Source organism: Mustela nivalis (genome assembly GCF_964662115.1).
Source record: "Mustela nivalis genome assembly, chromosome: 12".
Lineage (NCBI taxonomy): Eukaryota > Metazoa > Chordata > Mammalia > Carnivora > Mustelidae > Mustela > Mustela nivalis.
Genome location: NC_139031.1, coordinates 86,964,253 through 86,982,821, shown reverse-complemented (window position 1 = coordinate 86,982,821; position 18,569 = coordinate 86,964,253). Strand labels below are relative to the sequence as shown.

The 18,569-nt window shown below is 35.2% G+C and overlaps 2 protein-coding genes across 5 annotated transcripts in view; one reads left to right on the top strand and one right to left on the bottom strand.

Annotated features, from left to right (window-relative positions):
• COG5 (component of oligomeric golgi complex 5) overlaps positions 1-18,569 on the top strand; it is a 294,139-nt gene that overhangs the window by 76,166 nt on the left and 199,404 nt on the right. The gene's annotated exons all lie outside the window — the stretch shown is intronic.
• On the bottom strand, positions 452-6,200 carry GPR22 (G protein-coupled receptor 22). Of its 4 annotated transcripts, none has more exons than XM_082691962.1 (3): positions 5,728-6,200; positions 3,832-4,772; positions 452-2,084 (listed from the first exon to the last, which is right to left on the bottom strand). In XM_082691962.1, the coding sequence occupies exon 3, from the start codon at positions 2,057-2,059 to the stop codon at positions 758-760; it is 1,302 nt and encodes a 433-aa protein (XP_082548088.1). In that variant the 5' UTR covers positions 2,060-2,084; positions 3,832-4,772; positions 5,728-6,200; the 3' UTR covers positions 452-757. The 4 variants fall into 4 exon arrangements, with proteins under 4 accessions (XP_082548088.1, XP_082548089.1, XP_082548087.1 ...); XM_082691963.1 differs by having other exon boundaries at positions 4,509-4,772; XM_082691961.1 differs by having other exon boundaries at positions 3,735-4,772; positions 5,728-6,199.

Here is an 18,569-nt window from a genome sequence, read left to right as displayed (position 1 = left end):
AGAGGCTGGTGCTTTAATTTTCTTCCTTCCCTTTATTGTCGGTTTATTCATATATTTATAGGCATAGTGCCCTTGATCTTAGAAAATCAATCTCTTTTTCATAATAAACTTGAATTTCAAAGTTTCCCTATCTTAGAGTATATATACAGGGTTGTTTCTTGGTTCTTAAATTTTAAAATCCTGATAAATTCTACAATTTTCTGCATTCAAAAAAAAAGGATAAAGTTTCACACATAGTTCATTATTTTTGATGCATCAAATATTATAGCAAGTATACTATACCAGAAAACATAATGTAGTGACATAGAAAATTCTGAATTATTTTGATTAGAGACCATAATTTTTGTTCTTATATTAAAGTGCTATTCCACTTGTCATTTATATAAATAGCTCTATAGCTTGTGGCGTAGAAACAAATACACCTCATAAAAAAAAGAAAGGGATACCTGTGTCAGTTACATTTTAAAGTTATACACTGTTTTAAGGCTATGTATTTATTATTTAGAAAATATGACTTACATGAATATCTTCTGATGGACATAATATTGACAAAATATACACAATATTACTTTAACAGACTGCCATGCAACAAATACATTGTAATGAAGAAATTGAATATATATGACCTAATCTAATCTTGACATTTACATCAAAAATTTACAACATAACCAATACTTAAAATGTTTTTTCTTATATTTGGCAGTAATTTCATTTTTTTACAATTTAAATGTGGGCTTAATGAAACTTAGATTTTTCCCTAGTCTGTGACAACCTGAGGTACTAAACATTTTTCTCTTATTTCACTGTCTTCAAAGGTAATTTTTTTGTTTCTTTTAGGATCTATCCAAGAATTGTGTATTACAGCATTATTAGGCAGAGGATCAGCTTCCACTATGGAAACAACTCGCTTTTTCATTTTACTTTTCAAGACCTTTTGAAATTTTTGTCTGGTAAATGCATATAATAAAGGGTGAAATATAGTTGTTCCATAAGCCATGACTAGAAAACACAACCTTAATTTTACTAAAAGGTCACTTGGGCCTAAACATAAAATGGTAGTATTTAAAACAGAAATGGGTGTCCAGCAGAGAAGAAATGTAGAAATAATCAATAAAGACATCCTGAAGACTCTTTTTTGCCTTTCCCGTCGCTCACGGTGTCGTTTCACGGCTCGCCGGAGGGCAATTATTACAGAGACTGAAGTTCTTACACCAAAGACCACATTTCTCCCACCACTGCTTTGTGACATGTCTGTAGTCTCATGCTGTGTGGTTAGAGAAATTGTCTTTTTCTTTCTTGTTTTCTTCTTCTGCCCTGTTGAAAATCTTGTGCCGATTCGAATGTTAAGAGCCTGAAGGATTTTGGTGTATGTGATTAACATTACTATGACAGTGAAAAAGAATATTGGGATCTGTACTAGCAGGTGGTAATACATTCCCAGTTCGGTGTAGTATTCATTTGTACTGACACACAAAAGTGTCTTGTTTTCCCACGTATTTCCACTTTGAAGACTGAAAAAATTTACCTCAATAAAGGGGATCAGGAAAGAGAAAAACGAAAAGATCCAAATGGATATCATTAGCATTACAGCTCTGCCCATTGTCAGAATTCGGTTTGCAGGTTTTACAGAGATGTCATATCTGTCCAAAGTGATAGCAAAAACGTTGATTGCTGTTGAGACACTTGCAAAAGATACACAGGCCTCATGGAAACAGCAGATGAGAGCAGTGTTACTCTCCAGTGAAAGCAGAAGGATAACTATAGTTAGAGGAATACATCCCACACAAATTATTACATCAAGTACATGAAGATTCATTGTAATAATGTTACTGACAGAGTTGATTAAGTTGGATTTCATGCAGTAAAGTACCAATACGGTAAGGTTGCTGCCAAGTCCCAACACAATTTCTAACATAAGAAATCCGGTGAGAGACACTTGAAAGCTTAATGGATATGATAGTGGTTGGTACATATTGGTGTTGATGTCATCAATGTCATCTCGCACTGTAATGTTAGATTCAGACTGCATGTTGATTTCCAGAATGGGAGAAAAACACATTCTTTTGGAGCAGTTGGTGTTTTTCCTAGAAAGTGAAATAGAATAAACTCTTTGATATTTGGCAATTTAAATGACGTATAAAACATGTGTTCCTTGTTTTTTTTTTAAAAAAAGTCTTTTTATTGTGTACTTGGCTTAATTTTAAGTTTCTAAACTATTAATGGCAAAGGCAGAATTAGGAGACATCGAGGTTGCATTGTTTTGATGTAACAGGGAATTGGATTCTCCCTTTAACTCCTATATAGTTGAAAATAACTCAAGATCCCCAAAGATTTTCCTCATTTGGGTTTTTCAGGCTTTTTGAGATATGGTATCTTTTTGTACAATAAAACTACTCAGTATGCAAAACTAATTTTAGCCTGGTGTTTTAATATTTCATTTTAAAGTGTTGTGAGTAGGTGGGTAATAAATGCTATTTTAATATGTTCTAGCATAATTAGTGTAGGTGTAATTATTCTCATGAGATTTCAAATGAAAGGACAAGAGTTCATTTAAAATGATAAATGGCACAGAGCCCTAGTTGTTTAAAATCATTTTGTCCATGTTCTTGGTTGAAACTCTTATTCAGGAGTCTACAGTGTGCTTGGGGATATTTGGAGCTCTCTCCCCTAGAAAGTAGGCAAATGATAAATATTCCATATTTTGTAGTGCAAATGCTCATCAAACTTCATAATGGACAAACTTATGTAATAAAAATTGGATGAGAAAGGACATTATGTTAAAGTAGAACACCACAAAACTTGGTAAATGAGTACTAATCACTCCAATGAATGATTTATTTTGTGACCACACCCTCTCATTTATTGTGGAAGAAAGAAATTGAAATTTAATATCATGTTAAGTAATAATCATTTTTGGAGTGGTTTAAAAGGCCATATCATTTGATTTTATATGTTTAAACAGGATTTTTAAAGTAAAACATGAAATTTTGGAAAAGGAGTATCTGAAAGCCCATTTTCTGAGGAATCTTTTTTAAAGTTATACATTCCATGTGAAACCTTTTGTAAATAAATCACCCAGTGTGTATAATTTTGAGGAAAACAACAATTAAAAACAATTAAAAAATAAGCTCTTTTGCCAATTCATATAAATCTATATTTTAATATGTAGGGGGTTAGAATAATTTATAAAAATAATGTCTGACTTTCTGGGCTAACAGGTCAGTAATAATTATATTCAGTTAACATAAAATCATACAACCAACTATATTTCACATTTCAAGTACAGCGTTTTGACTACAAAATCATAATCAAACATAAATTATAAAGACTAATAATTTCCAAGATTCATGTTAACCTTTCACTTGGTGTAATCTTTGATAGCTTTTAGAATACAATTTTATTTATGCATATTATTTTAGGGGCGATATTTCAGAAACACAGATGATAACATTATTAATTCCTTTGAGCTTGGTATATAGTATTACTAAAGGCATATACTCAAATGAAAGTCTTAGCTAACAGTGAAATCATATGAAAATGGAAAATTTTAAGTGTGCCAGATTTTCAGAACTGACAGATTAAACATCAGGTCTTTGTCATCAGATTTATAATTAGATAAAGCAGAAATGCCAAGTTAGAGGGTAACTAAGTAAAACGTGTCTCCTCTAGAGCAAGATTGTTTTCTTTTGTAAATGTTAAACAGTGTGGTGCGGTGCATGCATCTTCTGACCTACCTGTTTGCTGCTGCCTTATTGGCCTTTTGGCTCACTATAGCAGGTTTTCACAAATTGATTCATGATGTCATTGACAGATTTTGACATGAATTTTTACCTGACAACAGTGAAGTAGCTGTGTTTTATTTCATGTCTTGTAGAAATTCTTTCATTTTCTCTCCAATACTTCAAACTGCATGAATTGTGAGATTTAGTTGGCTGATGGATTTCTAAAGACCAGTACAAAATATTTGTGTTTGTTTTGCCTTAAAAAGTCACGACCAAGAGAAACTTCCTCAAATTATAGGAATTGTGTTTCCCTTTGAGGGAATATATGATAGTGTCTCTTTATTTTCCAGAACATGTGCAAACAAAAAAGGAGACATACGGTTTCTAGCTTCTAAAATGTATTTCGACATCCTTCTGTTACAAATGTAAATCTGTATCTATAGCAGTCCTCATTAGTTTGAAATGATTTCTTGATCACATAACTTGCTTTGTATTATAAATCCAGTCCATGTTCTTTTGATAAAAACCATCTGCTATTTAATTTGATTTGTTTTCATTAGAAGAGGATACATAGTCCTAAAACTCAGATGAAAAAATCCTTTAGTAATATCAAGTGCTATGAATATCTGAATATTTAGTGCAGAAAATACATGATAAAGCTTTATTTAGCTTGCTGCTAATATATGGCATTCTCTTTTTGGCATTCCATGCCTCATTGTTTCTTCAGGAAACAGCTCCACAATCCCGGTATGTTAAAGTATAAACTCCCCTTTTAAAAATGCTCACCATTTTGTTCTCAGGCTTTCGCAGTTAAATTGTTTTTCTTTTTGTGTCTATTTTATATAGCATCTTCTTAGGATGATTGCTGTCCATGTGTTATATCCCAGCAGTAATGTGGACGTGTATTTTCTGGTTTTAACTCCTTAATGTCTTAAATTCATGTGTCAGAAGAATATCCTGCAGTTTTTGGTTCAGGCAGCTATAGAGGTGTTTGATCAGATGCATTCTTCATATTGTCACTTGTAAATACTGAATTAACTGCTGTGGACCCTTGTGAAAAAGAAAAAAAAAATGGTTAAGAAATAGGGTTCCTAATAATTTGCAATTAACACAAGTTACTTTAGTTTTGTTGACTTCGACACCGTACACAGTAATTTGTTATCAAAGTAAGCAAACTGTATTAGTAGAGCCACCACCCATACATAAATTTAAGGGATTCTTTAAATATTTTCTTTTCCTAACAGATTTTGCAAACGTTATGTTATTTAGTAATAGAGGTAGCATTATAAATATAACCATGAAGGAGAGGCTGCAGTTTAAAAGTAATTTCTGCTCTCAGTTTAGAGCTAGCCTATGTTTTCAGAGATTATGATCAATTAGCATACACTACACATACTGTCATTCTCTCTTGCCTTTACAATAAATTTAACACTTTTCCTACTGGGAAATATTGTAGCTTGCTTAATTATTAGCACATGGTTTGAGTATCAACTGATTAAAACATATCCCATGATAAGATGCTTATAAATTTCTACTGATGGGTTGTTCATCTAGTTGAAATGCAAAAGGTAATGCAAAATGTAACTGCAAATTAAATAATTTTCAGTGAACATGCCCGATAATGAACTTAACCTAAAACTGAGTAATAAATAATAGCTAAATAGTAAACCTGGTCATTTTAAGAAATAAAAGCATTTTTTGAGCACTTGAGAAAAACTATCCTGATGACATTAAGAATATTCAGTAGGTCTGAAGTGACTTAAAAGGTGATGTTTCCCTAGTGAATCAACAAAGAAAATTTTTGGTATTTAACATTGCATCCTAAAAAAATTACATTTAAAATGTTATATCTTAAAATAAGTCGATCTAAACAATACATGTTTAGCAATAAATAGAATTAAGCAAATAAACTGTTAAAATTTAGGTTGAAATTTTTCAAAGTAATTTTACCCCACTATGCCAGTTCAAAAGCAGCTTATACTGTTAATAAGGGAACACATCTTACCTCCGCTAAAGATTTGATACATTCCTGATGTAGTTGAAGCGTTTCCAGTTTTGATTGATTCATTTTGTTCACTTGTTAGCAGAGGACTGGGGGAAGAGGGTCATAAACATCTCTTCAGAAAAGACCTTAATGAAAATATGTGTCTGTACTGTGCCATTGTCTCAGCGGTCCTGCTAATGTATGGGACGTGTGGTGCTGCCGAGAGGCTGCTGCAGTCTCTCACTCTTCCTACTGTGGAATCAATAAGCGTCTGAAAAACGTAATGAAGTAATTGAACATACTGAAGGCTTCTTGTCTCCAGAGACAACATTTAGATTCAGTCTCTAAAAAGGAATGGCACTGCTTTTCAGAGGAAAGCCAGTTCTGAGCAGCTTTTGCAGAATGACAGCCTACCTTGTCGCTTCTCTCCACTGCAGAGAGATGCAGTGCGTTCACTAATTTTGATTGGTCAGTTGTATTGGGCTTAAACCCTGCTTCATATGTATAGCAGGGATTCCCCCCCTTCACTGTTTTATATAAGAATGCTTTTTTAAAAGGCTATATTTATAAGTTGTTGTATGCTGCTCTTAAATAGAATATGAGTAAATTAGTCTTTTAAAAATGTGTATTCTATTCTGGTTTGTTGTTCACTTATGCCAAACATTAAAAAATACAGGGGGGTGGAGGGGGTAAGAGAGAATCGCATGGTAAAAAGTGTATATTCTTTCTGAAGCCTAGATGATTGCACTCGGGAATATTTTCGTCATCTATATGTTTTTGGTTGAGATTCTTTGTTCTACAAATAGAAAGCCACTGCATCTTTACTGTGAACCACATTGAATTTCAACTAGTTTGTTTGTATTCAAGTCATCTTTTCTGTGTATTTCAAATTGTTGTGAGCATCTCAAGGTGTTAAACCTTGTTATGACTGCAGTATTCATTCAGGTGTTCATTCATTCCATTCATTCATTCAGAATATTAATGAGATTGTTCCAAGGTGGTTCTACTCTAAAATGTTTTTTTTTTTAAATGCTATTACTATTAGCATAATCTCAATGTATAAAGATTTAATCATGTTCTTTCCTTTCAGATTACTCCTCTGTCTTCACCTTTGGTAACCCTTTTATTTAGTAGATATATAATGATCAACTGCCATAATGTTTTATTTCACGTGGCTATTTCTATTTTTAACCTGGGCAGTTATAATGGATTGCTGTGCCCTAAATAGTATATGTAGCTGTGTGTGAAAGTTATCGGGTAAACAAGGCAGTAAAGGAAAAAGGAAACTAGTAGTTATGTGTCTTCACAAGTTATAAGGCTAAACTATTTTAAGGTAGATTGTCAAAAGAATAAAAACAAGTAGAAGTAATTAAAGTATGACTTTAAGATTAAATTTCTATTAACTTTGTTTACCTACACTCAGTATTGAGGAAAGTGCTTTTTTAGGTTTGAATATATAAAGTGGCTGGATTCTGTGTTCACAAAATAGAAGACCTTGCAAATGACTGAATTATTAGCATATTGATCATCACCTATTTCCATTATTTTAGGAATATCAGAATTCATTTTTAAAAATGTATGCTAAATTTTTAATTTGTAACTAGAATTGTTCTTTTATAATTTAAAAAAGCAGTATACATTTTTGTAATCTTGAAGTGTTTAAGCTTCACAGGGGGCTGGCTGAGTAGTATGTGAGTTTTGAATTGCATTTGTATAGAAGTTGAGAGTAATGTGGAAAATTTTGATGTGAATTCCTAAAATTTTATGCACGGCCTTGGTAATGCTAAATATTAAAATGTTGTTATGCTACTTTTCATGCATTTTGAAGGTTGCAGAACAGGATGTTGTTAGAATGCCAACCATGTTGAAAGATAGTGTGCAAGTACAGGGACACACCGTGTTATTTTAAGCTTCAGACTAAAACCAGAGCTTCAAACTAAAATTGGAGGAAAGATATTAGCATCATTTGAAACTTGTATTGGGGACAAGAAATCATTAATGTAGTGAAATGCACAGAGTGCTTTTCTGCCAAAGAGTTCAAATATACTTATGTTGATCATCAAAATGCCCCTATGAAGTAGAGGCAACCAAGACTCAAAGAAGTTTAAGGACTTGAAAAAGTCTAGGTAAGTTAGTAGCAGAGCCAGTGTTGGACCTCTGTGACTTCCTCCCCCTTCCCCCATCTCCCCATAGTTGGCCCCCTTTCTGGAAAATTCTGAAGATACTTGGGACTTAAAATTGGATGATTTGGGTTCAGTCACCGCTTATTAGTTATATGACTTTTGGCAAATCAAGCATTCTTTGGGACACAATATAGCTTTGATTCTTTTTGTGGAAGTTTATTTCTGTGTTTTCTTTAGCTCTCTGTAATACAGTATTCCCAAGTTAGACTCTTTTGAAAAAAACAAATTCTATCTCTGTAAGAAATAATGGCAGCAAAAAAGCTCAGATTTGGACATTGCACTTTATTCCCCGTGCAAGTAAGTGACTTGTGATTAAGGATACACAAAATACCACAAACAACAATTATTTTTATTGCACACAACATTTAGTTAGTATCATTTTCCTTTTAAAAATCACAGATTGGTTTAGTGATTTATTAGCAGGATAATCCTAACTACATTTGTTTTGTTTTTAACACAGATGAAAATATCTAAAATACATGATTCAGAATTAGATTATACTATTTTCACGAAAAAATTAGTCTCAAATTATATGTCAGAATTACAAAGATTTTTATTTCCGTAGTAACAAATTTTTACACTTTTGCATTTAATATATTTCGTATCTATAGAAGATACTAATTTTAAACAGTTGGTGACTTAAGACCAGATATTTTGTTATAAAATAATTTTATAGATTAATTATTAATTAGCTAATTGATGACCTAGAAAAACAGTTTTACCTTACAAATGATACCTAAGTTATAGATATTAATCTAAGCCCCAAATATCTCCATTAAAATCCTTTCACTAAGTTCTGGAGTTTTTTGTTATAAATATTTTGATTGCATAAGAATTTCAATTCCTAACATTTTTGATATGAAAGTCTTTGATTTTTAATTGCATACATCTGTTGTCTTAAGTTTGAACAGCCGTGAATGTGAGAGAGTGATTTGTTGTTCACATTTACATTGCACTGTTCATATCAGGTCATTTTTATCCAGCTTGTGTCTACTTCTGATGTTACTTCTTAGATGATTCTGAGTTTGTAAATAAAAAAAATTCAACTTTGTGAAATATTATAATTAGTGACAACTGAAAAGTGCTTTGAAACTGTTTGTAAAATATATATGCAAAAGCAGTTCCTTACTGCTGAAAAATGCACTTTTTAAATTGTATGGCTTCAAGGGTGCTTTTTCAATGAATACTTAATATAGCTAACTCTCAACTCTCTCTGATACTAAAGCCCAATGAAGAAAGGATTATTTTGGTTGAAAGGCAATTCAGAAATTTCATTTGGCTTCTCAACTTTAAATTTCTTTCACAGCAAATGTTTTACCAGAAAAATAGAAATGGACCATCTGCTGAAACCTTCATCAAATGGGGAGTAGCCAAGGTAGCAGAGAGTCAATAATCTTGATGATTCATTATTGGTATGAGAATAATTGAAAACTGATTATAATTAGATAAAGTACATGCATAAGAACCATATTCTTTTAACAGAAAAACTCCACAAAATGTTCCTCCCAGCCTTTCTACTTAACCTAAGTTGGACATTTAAAATTTTTCATTTTCATTTTTACACTATGTATTTGTAAGTCAGTTGTCAGCATCACATATATTATAAAAATAAATACATGGCTTTCCCTTCCATTTTCTCATCCAAATATAGATTTTGGACTCTGTGACTATTACTACTTCTTAATTTCTGTTTGTTGTCCTAATGTTGGCATGTTGTTTTGGGGGCCTTGTCCCCTTGGGCCTCTGCTCCAAGTTTTTTGGGTTTCTATTTTCACTGACTTTTCTTCTTCTTTACATTCTTAAATATTATGGATGCTTTTTGTTGATATTTTTCTCTTACACTTATGTCAAAGAATTATACAGTCATGTTTGTGCCTTTTTTTCATTGGCTTCTCTTCTTGCTTTTCTGCTACTTCATTTTCTTTCTGTAATTCTCCTTTGTAGTTTATTATGCAAAATCACATTCATTTCTGTATCCTGAAACCGAGTCAGTTGATGAACTAGATAATATATTCTGATATTAGATTTGATAGGAATGTATTGGGAGAAGTACTCTGCCAGGAGCACTGAGCATTCCTAAATGTCCTGGGGTCTGCTGGGTATTGCTGGGTATACCAAGATTACAAAAGCCTGAGTGTTCTTTGTCTGGACCAGTTCTCAGGGTTGTGTTTGAAGCTAGCAATCTTGAGCTATGCAGTAAGGACTCCTTACTTGTTATAAAAATGGTCAATTTTAAAGCTCAGTGTCATTTGGCTATAATGCAAATCCACTGTATATAGAGTATTCATCTAGGCCCCTCTGCCAAAGGAACTTGGGTGGGAAGGTGAACTGTCCTCTTACTTCTTGCTGTGTCATGGGTGATAAGGCCCTTTCCTGGTGACCAAGGCATCTTAGGTCTTCTGGCAGCATCCATGACAAAAACAGACTAGCTTCATAACTTGCTAGTAGAGTAAAATCATAGACCCATCGTGATTTTTGACATTTTTAAAATAAAGACGTGATGTTGACAGAAACATAGCTTCCTGCAAGAGAAAAGACAAGTGCCCTTGTGGGCCAGTTTAGTAGCAAATGCTCTTGTTGAAGTGGGAAGCTAGTAGATCCCCTGCTGACTTACCTGTTGATGAATATTTAGAGGCTAAGCAGTGAGACCTAGAACAGAGCTGCCTGAATGATGCTTTGGTTGATGCTTACTCTCTAGGCTAGAGAAGGAAAGAATGTTATTATGTCAATAAGGCAGTAAGCCTCTGGGCCAAAAGGTGTCAGCAATGGGTATGAGTAGACTGAATACATTATAACTTTCTTTTTTGAAGTCAAGTAGGCAGTTTGAACATATACGTAACTCTTGCTTATTGGTGCAGAGCCCTTCTTTTTACCCTCTGATTCATCTCTTTCCCTTTAATCTCAGCTGCTTAGGGTAAAGCCTAGTATGGTAGGGAAACATCAAGGATGGGGGTGGGGGGAATTCAAACTTTTACAGCTCTGTTGGATAGGGGGCCCAAGCACCAGCCTACCTGGTCCTATGGGGAGAAAGCACTGGAGGTGGCAAGGGAGGCTGAAGGCTCTGTGGGCTGCACGGTGGAGCTGTGGCAGTGTGCACAGGGCAAACTAAGGATGCCCAGGCTCTTGCAGGAGCTGGGAGGCACGGGGGAGGAAGTTACACTGACCCCAGGGTGAGGAGCCAAGCAGAAGAAAAGCCTCCCACCACTTCTGTCCTCCTGCGCAGGCTAGCCTCCCCCACTTCCCCACTATGATGTACTCCCGTGCTCCCGGTCAGAAAATAATGTCTTCTCCTGGCAGCTGTGGCTATAGTCCCTTTTGTGTATGTGTTAAATTCCTTGGTCTGTGTTTCCGCAGGGGGGAAAACAGTCAAATTCAAGAAAAGCTAGAGTGTGGGTGGAGTCTGGGGGCCTGTTCAATATACTGTTGTTCTGGCTTCCTCTGCCAAATGTATATTTGGTATTGCCATTTTTACTTCTATATGCTTACACTGTGAATGCTTATGAGTTCACAGGAGATTCTCCCTTCGTGGGATGCTGCATGTCCCCTTCCTGAGTGATCCAGCACAAACAATGGATTATCCCTAGAGGAGAGAAAAGAAAATCACAGCTTTAGTTAAAGACACAGGGCTGCTAAGGTACTCAGGCCATTTCTTAGTACAGCAGTGCCACCTGCCTGACCCAGCTTCCAAGTGCATCTCTTTTGAAGAGGCCTGCTGTTCAGGTCTTGGGAAAACTACGCACCTGGCCCATAGACTCCTTGCAAACTCTCTAGCATGATATTGCTGTTTTGTGGGTAGCTTGACTCAGACTTGACAGTTAACAAGAAAAGGACCCAAGAAATTGCACTGATCAAGTGCAGATGGTTTATTTAGCGATGCAGTGGGCCTGGCCTTAGTGACATCTTGGTGTCCCAAAAGTGACCCCTTTTGGGAGAAACTGTATCTCTATCCTGAAATAGTATCTCTCACTTCTTGAAGCAAAGGCCCTAGCTCAGTGGAGCCCTTGATTTATAGAAGTTCCTGTAAATACCTTGGCCTGGTTCACTTAGGGTTCAGCCCAGATATACGCTGGTGGTATCCAGTTTGCTGCTGCAGCTTTTCAGCCAGGGCCAGCGACAGAAACTGAGAGTGAATGTCATCGCTTGACTCTGTTGTCATAGCTCTGACCAGTACACCCCTTGAAGAGCATTGTGGGTGTTCTTATGGACCCCGGGACTTCTCGAGCTGTGGCCAATAGCCCAGCCTTCAGGTGTGCCACTTAGAAGATCTGCAGATCAAAAACATCTCTCTTTGGGTCTGCAAACTATGGAAACAGATTGTGGTTGTCAGTCAGTTTGGCTTACTCAAGCCCAGTTTGCTGCCACCTCTACCCAGATCCATTATTGTTTTGGATATAGCAACAGAGCTGTCATAGGGACCGGGCAACCGCTGTGTCCTGGGTTTTGGGAAAGGGGATTTCTCAATGTCCCTTCCTTACCTCCATTTGTAGGACTAATTCTTTTTCCTCCCTTGGATGTATAGGTTTTGTTTTGTTCTGTTCTATTTGCTGTTTCCTTACCCTAGCTCTGATGGATTTTCAACAATGTCCAGAGAGTGGTAGGGTTTGTTGCACTTCGTTCAGTGGTTTCAGGCCTTTTTTCCCCTCTTGTATTAGAGATGGTAGAAAGGAGCCAGACTGGACTTTATGCCTTGCCCTTAGTGGCTGCTACTGTCACCACTCCCATGCCAGGAGGGGTGCCTTGCGGTGCCTTTTACTCTGCACCTAATCTTTGTGTGTGTGTGTGTGTGTGTGTGTGTGTGTGTGTGTGTGTGTGCATACCTGTTGAGGTTTTTGAAGAAGCATTGGGTGCATACACCTTCTCTTTTTTGTTTGTGGCCTCCATAGGTTCTGTATCTCTTGCTGGCACACCTTTAGCCTCTAGCAATTCATTAACAGCTGTAAGGGATTACTTTGACTGGTATCCACTGTTGTTTTCCTAAGGGTGCTCATGTCCTAAATGTTCTTCAAGGCACCTGGTTTTTCCTTAAAGTTTGAGTTGGTTGGTTGCCCTATAACCTCAGCTGTCCTGGCAGCTATTTACCATGATATTAGATTAATGTCATGACCCACTTGGTTGTGGTAGAATACCCGATAAGATATTGCACGATTTGGGGCACCTGCGTGGCTCAGTGGGTTAAGCCTCTGTCTTTGGCTCAGGTCATGATCCGAGGGTCTTGGGATCAAGCCCCACATTGGGCTCTCTGCTAAGCAGGGAGCCTGCTTCCCGCTCTCTCTCTGCCTGCCTCTCTACCTACTTGTGATCTCTCTCTGTGTCAAATAAATAAACAAAAATCTTAAAAAAAAAAAAAAGATATTGCACGATTTTATTTGCAAATATTTTGATGAAGTCTTTTGTCTGTATATTCATAAGAAATCTTGATTGGTCATTTTCTTTTATTGTAATGTTTTTGTCTGGTTTTAGAATCAGGACAGTGTTGGATTTGTAGAGAGAATTGAAAATGTTTTTTCTTTTTTTAGTTAAAAAAAAAACTGTAAAAAAAAAAAAACCTATGTAAGATCAAAACCAAGCCTTCATTACAAATCTTGCAAATTCAAAAGATAAGATATATGAGCTTAGGAGGTTTTATATTATTTAAACCTTTTAGTTATAAATTGAAATAATTTAATGGATGATGGATTCAGATTTTCTATTTTCTTGTGTCTGTTTTGATGATAAGTATAGTTTGAATTTTTGTTTATATCATTTAATTTGCCTAATTTATTAGCATCCATTTGTTTTTAACAGCTTCTCACTATATTTTAGTTATCTGTAGGATTGGCACTGTATCTCCCTTTCATTACTGATAGTGGATATTTGTATCTTCCTTTTTCTCAATTTGCCTAGAGTCATACTAATTTTACTGATCTTTTCAAGTAACCAGCATTTGGTTTCACTGTTCTTAGTGAACAATGTTCTTATTATTATTTCTATTTTATTGATTTCTGCTCTTACCTTTAGTATTTCCTTCCATCTGCTACATTAGTGAAAGTACCTTTAATAGACTTTAATCTCTTTTTATCGACTATATGCTCAGTACAATGTTTTACTGACATCTCACAGATCTGATTATGTATATCACTCATTTTAGTATGTTAATTTCCCTTGTATTTCTTTGCTGACACCTGTGTTATTTAAAAAATTTTCAATTTCCAAGTATTGGGTAATTTTCTAATTTTTTGTTATTTACTTCACATTTAATTCCATTAAGAGAAAATAATTGGCAAAATTACAGTATTAAAAAATGCATTTAAGTTTGTTTAATGGCCCAAAGTAGTCTGTCTTGGTGAATGTTCCATGTTTGAAAATAATGTGTTTTCTCCCATTGTTGAGCATAGTGTTTCTTAAATGTTAAATAGGTCAAGTTGATTGATAACATTGGTCCCATATTCTCTAGCCTTCATGATTTTATTTTTGTTTGTTTTACTAGCTTTATACTGAGTAACATTTAACTGAAAGAGGAGTTGTAAAATTTCCATCTATAATTCTGGACTGGTCTATTTCTCCTTGTTCTTTTTCCAGTTTTTACATCATGTATTTTTACTGGGTATATGCACATTTAAGAGTATAATGAAATGTATGTCTTTAACCATAATATTAATTCTTGTTCTGACATCTGCTTTGTCTGATTTCAGTGTAGCTAGTTTGTTTTGTGGCTTATATCGTATACATATTTTCTCAGTCTTTTTACTCTTCTGCATCTTTGTTTTAAAGGTGTGTTTTTTGCAGATTGTAATAATTTGTTTTGGCTTTTTTTTTTTTTTTTTTTTTTTTTGCTATTTTGATTTCTGTCTTTTAACTGGAGTACAGAGCATTTACATTCAACATAATTTTCCATATCATTAGATTTAAGCCCTCCACTTGACATTTGTTTTGTTTGCTCCATGTGTTATTTTCTCATTTTTTTCTTCCTTTTCTCACCTTTTTCGGTTGGGGTAATTTTTGCTATTCCATTTTGTTTGGATTTTTAATAACTAATTTTTAATGATGAATAAATAGACTAAATAAAGTGGAGAAGTAGTCTACTGACTTAGTACCTATTTTTTTTAGTCTTATTATTTTAGTAGTTATTTAAGGTTTTTATGATATACATGTTTAACTTACCACACAGTCTATTTATAAATTATAGATCACATCATATATAATTTTAGATCCTTATTATCATATCACTTCTTTTGTCCCTCTTCCATTTTTATGCTATTTTTTTAAAAAAAATAGCTTCTGATTTACAAACTTCATTATTGTTACTTTTTGTTGCAAATAGCCAATCGTCTTTTAAATAAAATTTTTGAGAAAAATTTATATTTATATATAGTTGACTGGTGAACAACGTGAGGGTTGGGATGCTGTTCTCCGTGCAATTAAAAATCCGTGTATAACTTTTATCTCCCCCAAAACTTAACTACTGATAGCCTGTTGTTGACTGGAAGCCTTAATGATAACATGCACAGTTAACACATACTTTGTATGCTCTATGGGTTGTATGCTGTATTCTTCAAGTAAGCTAGAAAAAACACATTTACAGTACTGTATTTATAAAAACAAGCTGTGTTAAGTGGCTGCATACAGTTCAAATCTATGTTGTTTGAGGATCAACTGTATTTACCCTTTCTGGCACTTTTTTTTTTTTTTTTTTTTAAAGTACATCAGAGATTCTGGTATTTTCCTTCTGATTTGAAGAACTCTGACTTTTTGTTGTTGCTGTTGTTGTTTTGGAGCACAGGCTTTCTGGCAACAAATTCTGCTCTTGGTAAAAATGTATTTCTTTTGTCGTTGCTCTTGGTAAAAATGTATTTCTTTTGTTGTAAAAATGTATTTCTTTTGTTGTTTTTTACTTACTGCTCTTGATGTAGAAAACTGTTTTTTTCTTCGATCATTTAGAAGTTATTTTGTTGTTTTCTGGCATGTGTAGTTTGTGATAAGAAGTCTGGTCATTCTTTTCTTTTTTTTTTTTTTTAAAGATTTTATTTATTTATTTGACAGAGAGAAATCACAAGTACACTGAGAGGCAGGCAGAGAGAGAGAGAAGGAAGCAGGCTCCCTGCTGAGCAGAGAGCCCGATGCGGGACTCGATCCCAGGAACCTGAGACCACGACCCGAGCCAAAGGCAGCAGCTTAACCCACTGAGCCACCCAGGCGCCCCTGGTCATTCTTATCTTTGGATTTTGTTAGTGTGTTGTCTTCCTCTGGCCCTTTTACAGATTTTCTTTTTATTTCATTCTATCCTATAATTTCACTGTGATGTGCCTTGGTGTGTTTTCTTTGTGTTTCCCTTCATCCTTTGTTTGGGGCTCATGTAGATTCTTGGGTCTGGGCTGCTGCTGCTGCTGGTTGGTTTTTGACTTTCTTACCAAAATTGAAAAATAATTCGTTCTTCAAATACTTTTATTTTCTATCACATCTTTCCTCTCCTTTGGGACTCTGATCACGTATATTTTAGACTCCTGGTATTGGCACACGGACCACTGATGCTGTGTTATTTTATTGTTTTGTAGTTTCAGTTTAGGTAGTTTTGGTTTGCTCTTATTTCAGGTCTTTCGATCTTTTCTTTTGTAATGGTTGATCTACCTTGAGCCCTTCCAGTGAATTTTTCAGTTCAAATAACTATTTTTCAGCTCTAGAGATTTTATGTGACTAATTTTTATAGTTTACATTTCTTTTTTCATTGTGTTCATGTTTTCCTTGACTTTGTGTTCCTAGTTGTAATAGATATTTTAAGATCTTTGTCTCTTAATTCCATCATCTTTTTGCATCTTGCTAGTTCAAATGATTGTTGTTGTTTTTAAAAAGCAATCTCTACATCCAATGCGAGGTTCGAACTTAAAACCTCTGAGATGGAGAGTTGCCCATTCTACCCATTGAGCCAGCCAGGCGCCCATATAATAATTTTTTTTATAAACATATAATATATTTTTATCCCCAGGGGTACAGGTCTGTGAATCGCCCAGTTTACACACTTCACAGCACTCACCAAAGCACATACCCTCCTCAATGTCCATAATCCCAACCTCCTTCTCCCAAACCCCCTCCCCCCAGCAACCCTCAGTTTGTCTTGTGAGATTAAGAGTCACTTATGGTTTGTCTCCCTCCCATTCCCATCTTGTTTCATTTATTCTTCTCCTACCCACTTAAGCCCCCATGTTGCATCACCACTTCCTCATATCAGGGAGATCATATGATAGTTGTCTTTCTCCACTTGACTTATTTCGCTAAGCATGATACGCTCTAGTTCCATCCACGTTGTCGCAAATGGCAAGATTTCATTTCTTTTGATGGCTGCATAGTATTCCATTGTGTATATATACCACATCTTCTTGATCCATTCATCTGTTGATGGACATCTAGGTTCTTTCCATAGTTTGGCTATTGTGGACATTGCTGCTATAAACATTCGGGTGCACGTGCCCCTTCGGATCACTACGTTTGTATCTTTAGGGTAAATACCCAGTAGTGTGCAATTGCTGGGTCATAAGGTAGTTCTATTTTCAACATTTTGAGGAACCTCCGTGTTGTTTTCCAGAGTGGCTGCACCAGCTTGCATTCCCACCAACAGTGTAGGAGGGTTCCCCTTTCTCCGCATCCTCGCCAGCATCTGTCATTTCCTGACTTGTTTATTTTACCCATTCTGACTGGTGTGAGGTGATATCTCATTGTGATATTGATTTGTATTTCCCTGATGCCAAGTGATATGGAGCACTTTTTCATGTGTCTGTTAGCTATCTGGATGTCTTCTTTGCAGAAATGTCTGTTCATGTCCTCTGCCCACTTCTTGATTGGATTATTTGTTCTTTGGGTGTTGAGTTTGCTAAGTTCTTTATAGATTTTGGACACTAGTCTTTTATCTGATATGTTGTTTGCAAATATCTTCTCCCATTCTGTCAGTTGTCTTTTGGTTTTGTTAACTGTTTCCTTTGCTGTGCAAAAGCTTTTGATCTTGATAAAATCCTAATAGTTCGTTTTTGCCCTTGCTTCCCTTGCCTTTGGCAATGTTCCTAGGAAGATGTTGTTGTGGTTGAGGTCATATAATAATTTTTGATTGAATATTGACCATTGTGTTTGAACACTGTAAATGCATTTTGTTGTCTTCCTGTAAAGAATGTTGCACTTTGTTCTGTCAGGTAGTCAAGTTACTTGTGGATCAACTTGATCCTTTTAAGGTTTGTTTTTAAGCTAAATGGGGTAAGCTTCAGAGGAAACTTTACTGTAAAACTAGCTTAGCTCTACCATTAAGGCATGATCCTTCAAAGATATATACTGAATGCCCCTGTGTTCAATGGCATCTCTTCATTTCGTTCTTCAAGCTAGAATATGTTGTAGTGCTCTTGTTGTGAACTCTGAGAATTGATCAGTTTGCAGGCTTTCTGGTTGTTCTTTGCCTGGCCTCTTTGAGTCTCAATGTATGTTTTCATAGCAATTTTTTTTTTTTTTGAAGATTCGAGAAATCCTAAAAACTAATTTCTGAAACTGTTTCTCTGCTTAGCTTGCCTTTTTTTTTTTTTTTTTAATTTTTTTGACCTGCTTCCCCTTCCATTTACCTCAGCCTTCCTTAATTCAGATTTGTCCCTTGAACTCATCTATAGACCATTAGTTATGCCTTGCTGGGGTTTCCTTTTATGTTGTAGGAGAATGTGTATTTAGGCAGAA

What these genes read in the sequence shown, in the direction of transcription:
- GPR22 (XM_082691962.1), bottom strand. Translation starts at nt 2,059, where the DNA reads ATGTGTTTTTCTCCCATTCTGGAAATCAACATGCAGTCTGAATCTAAC.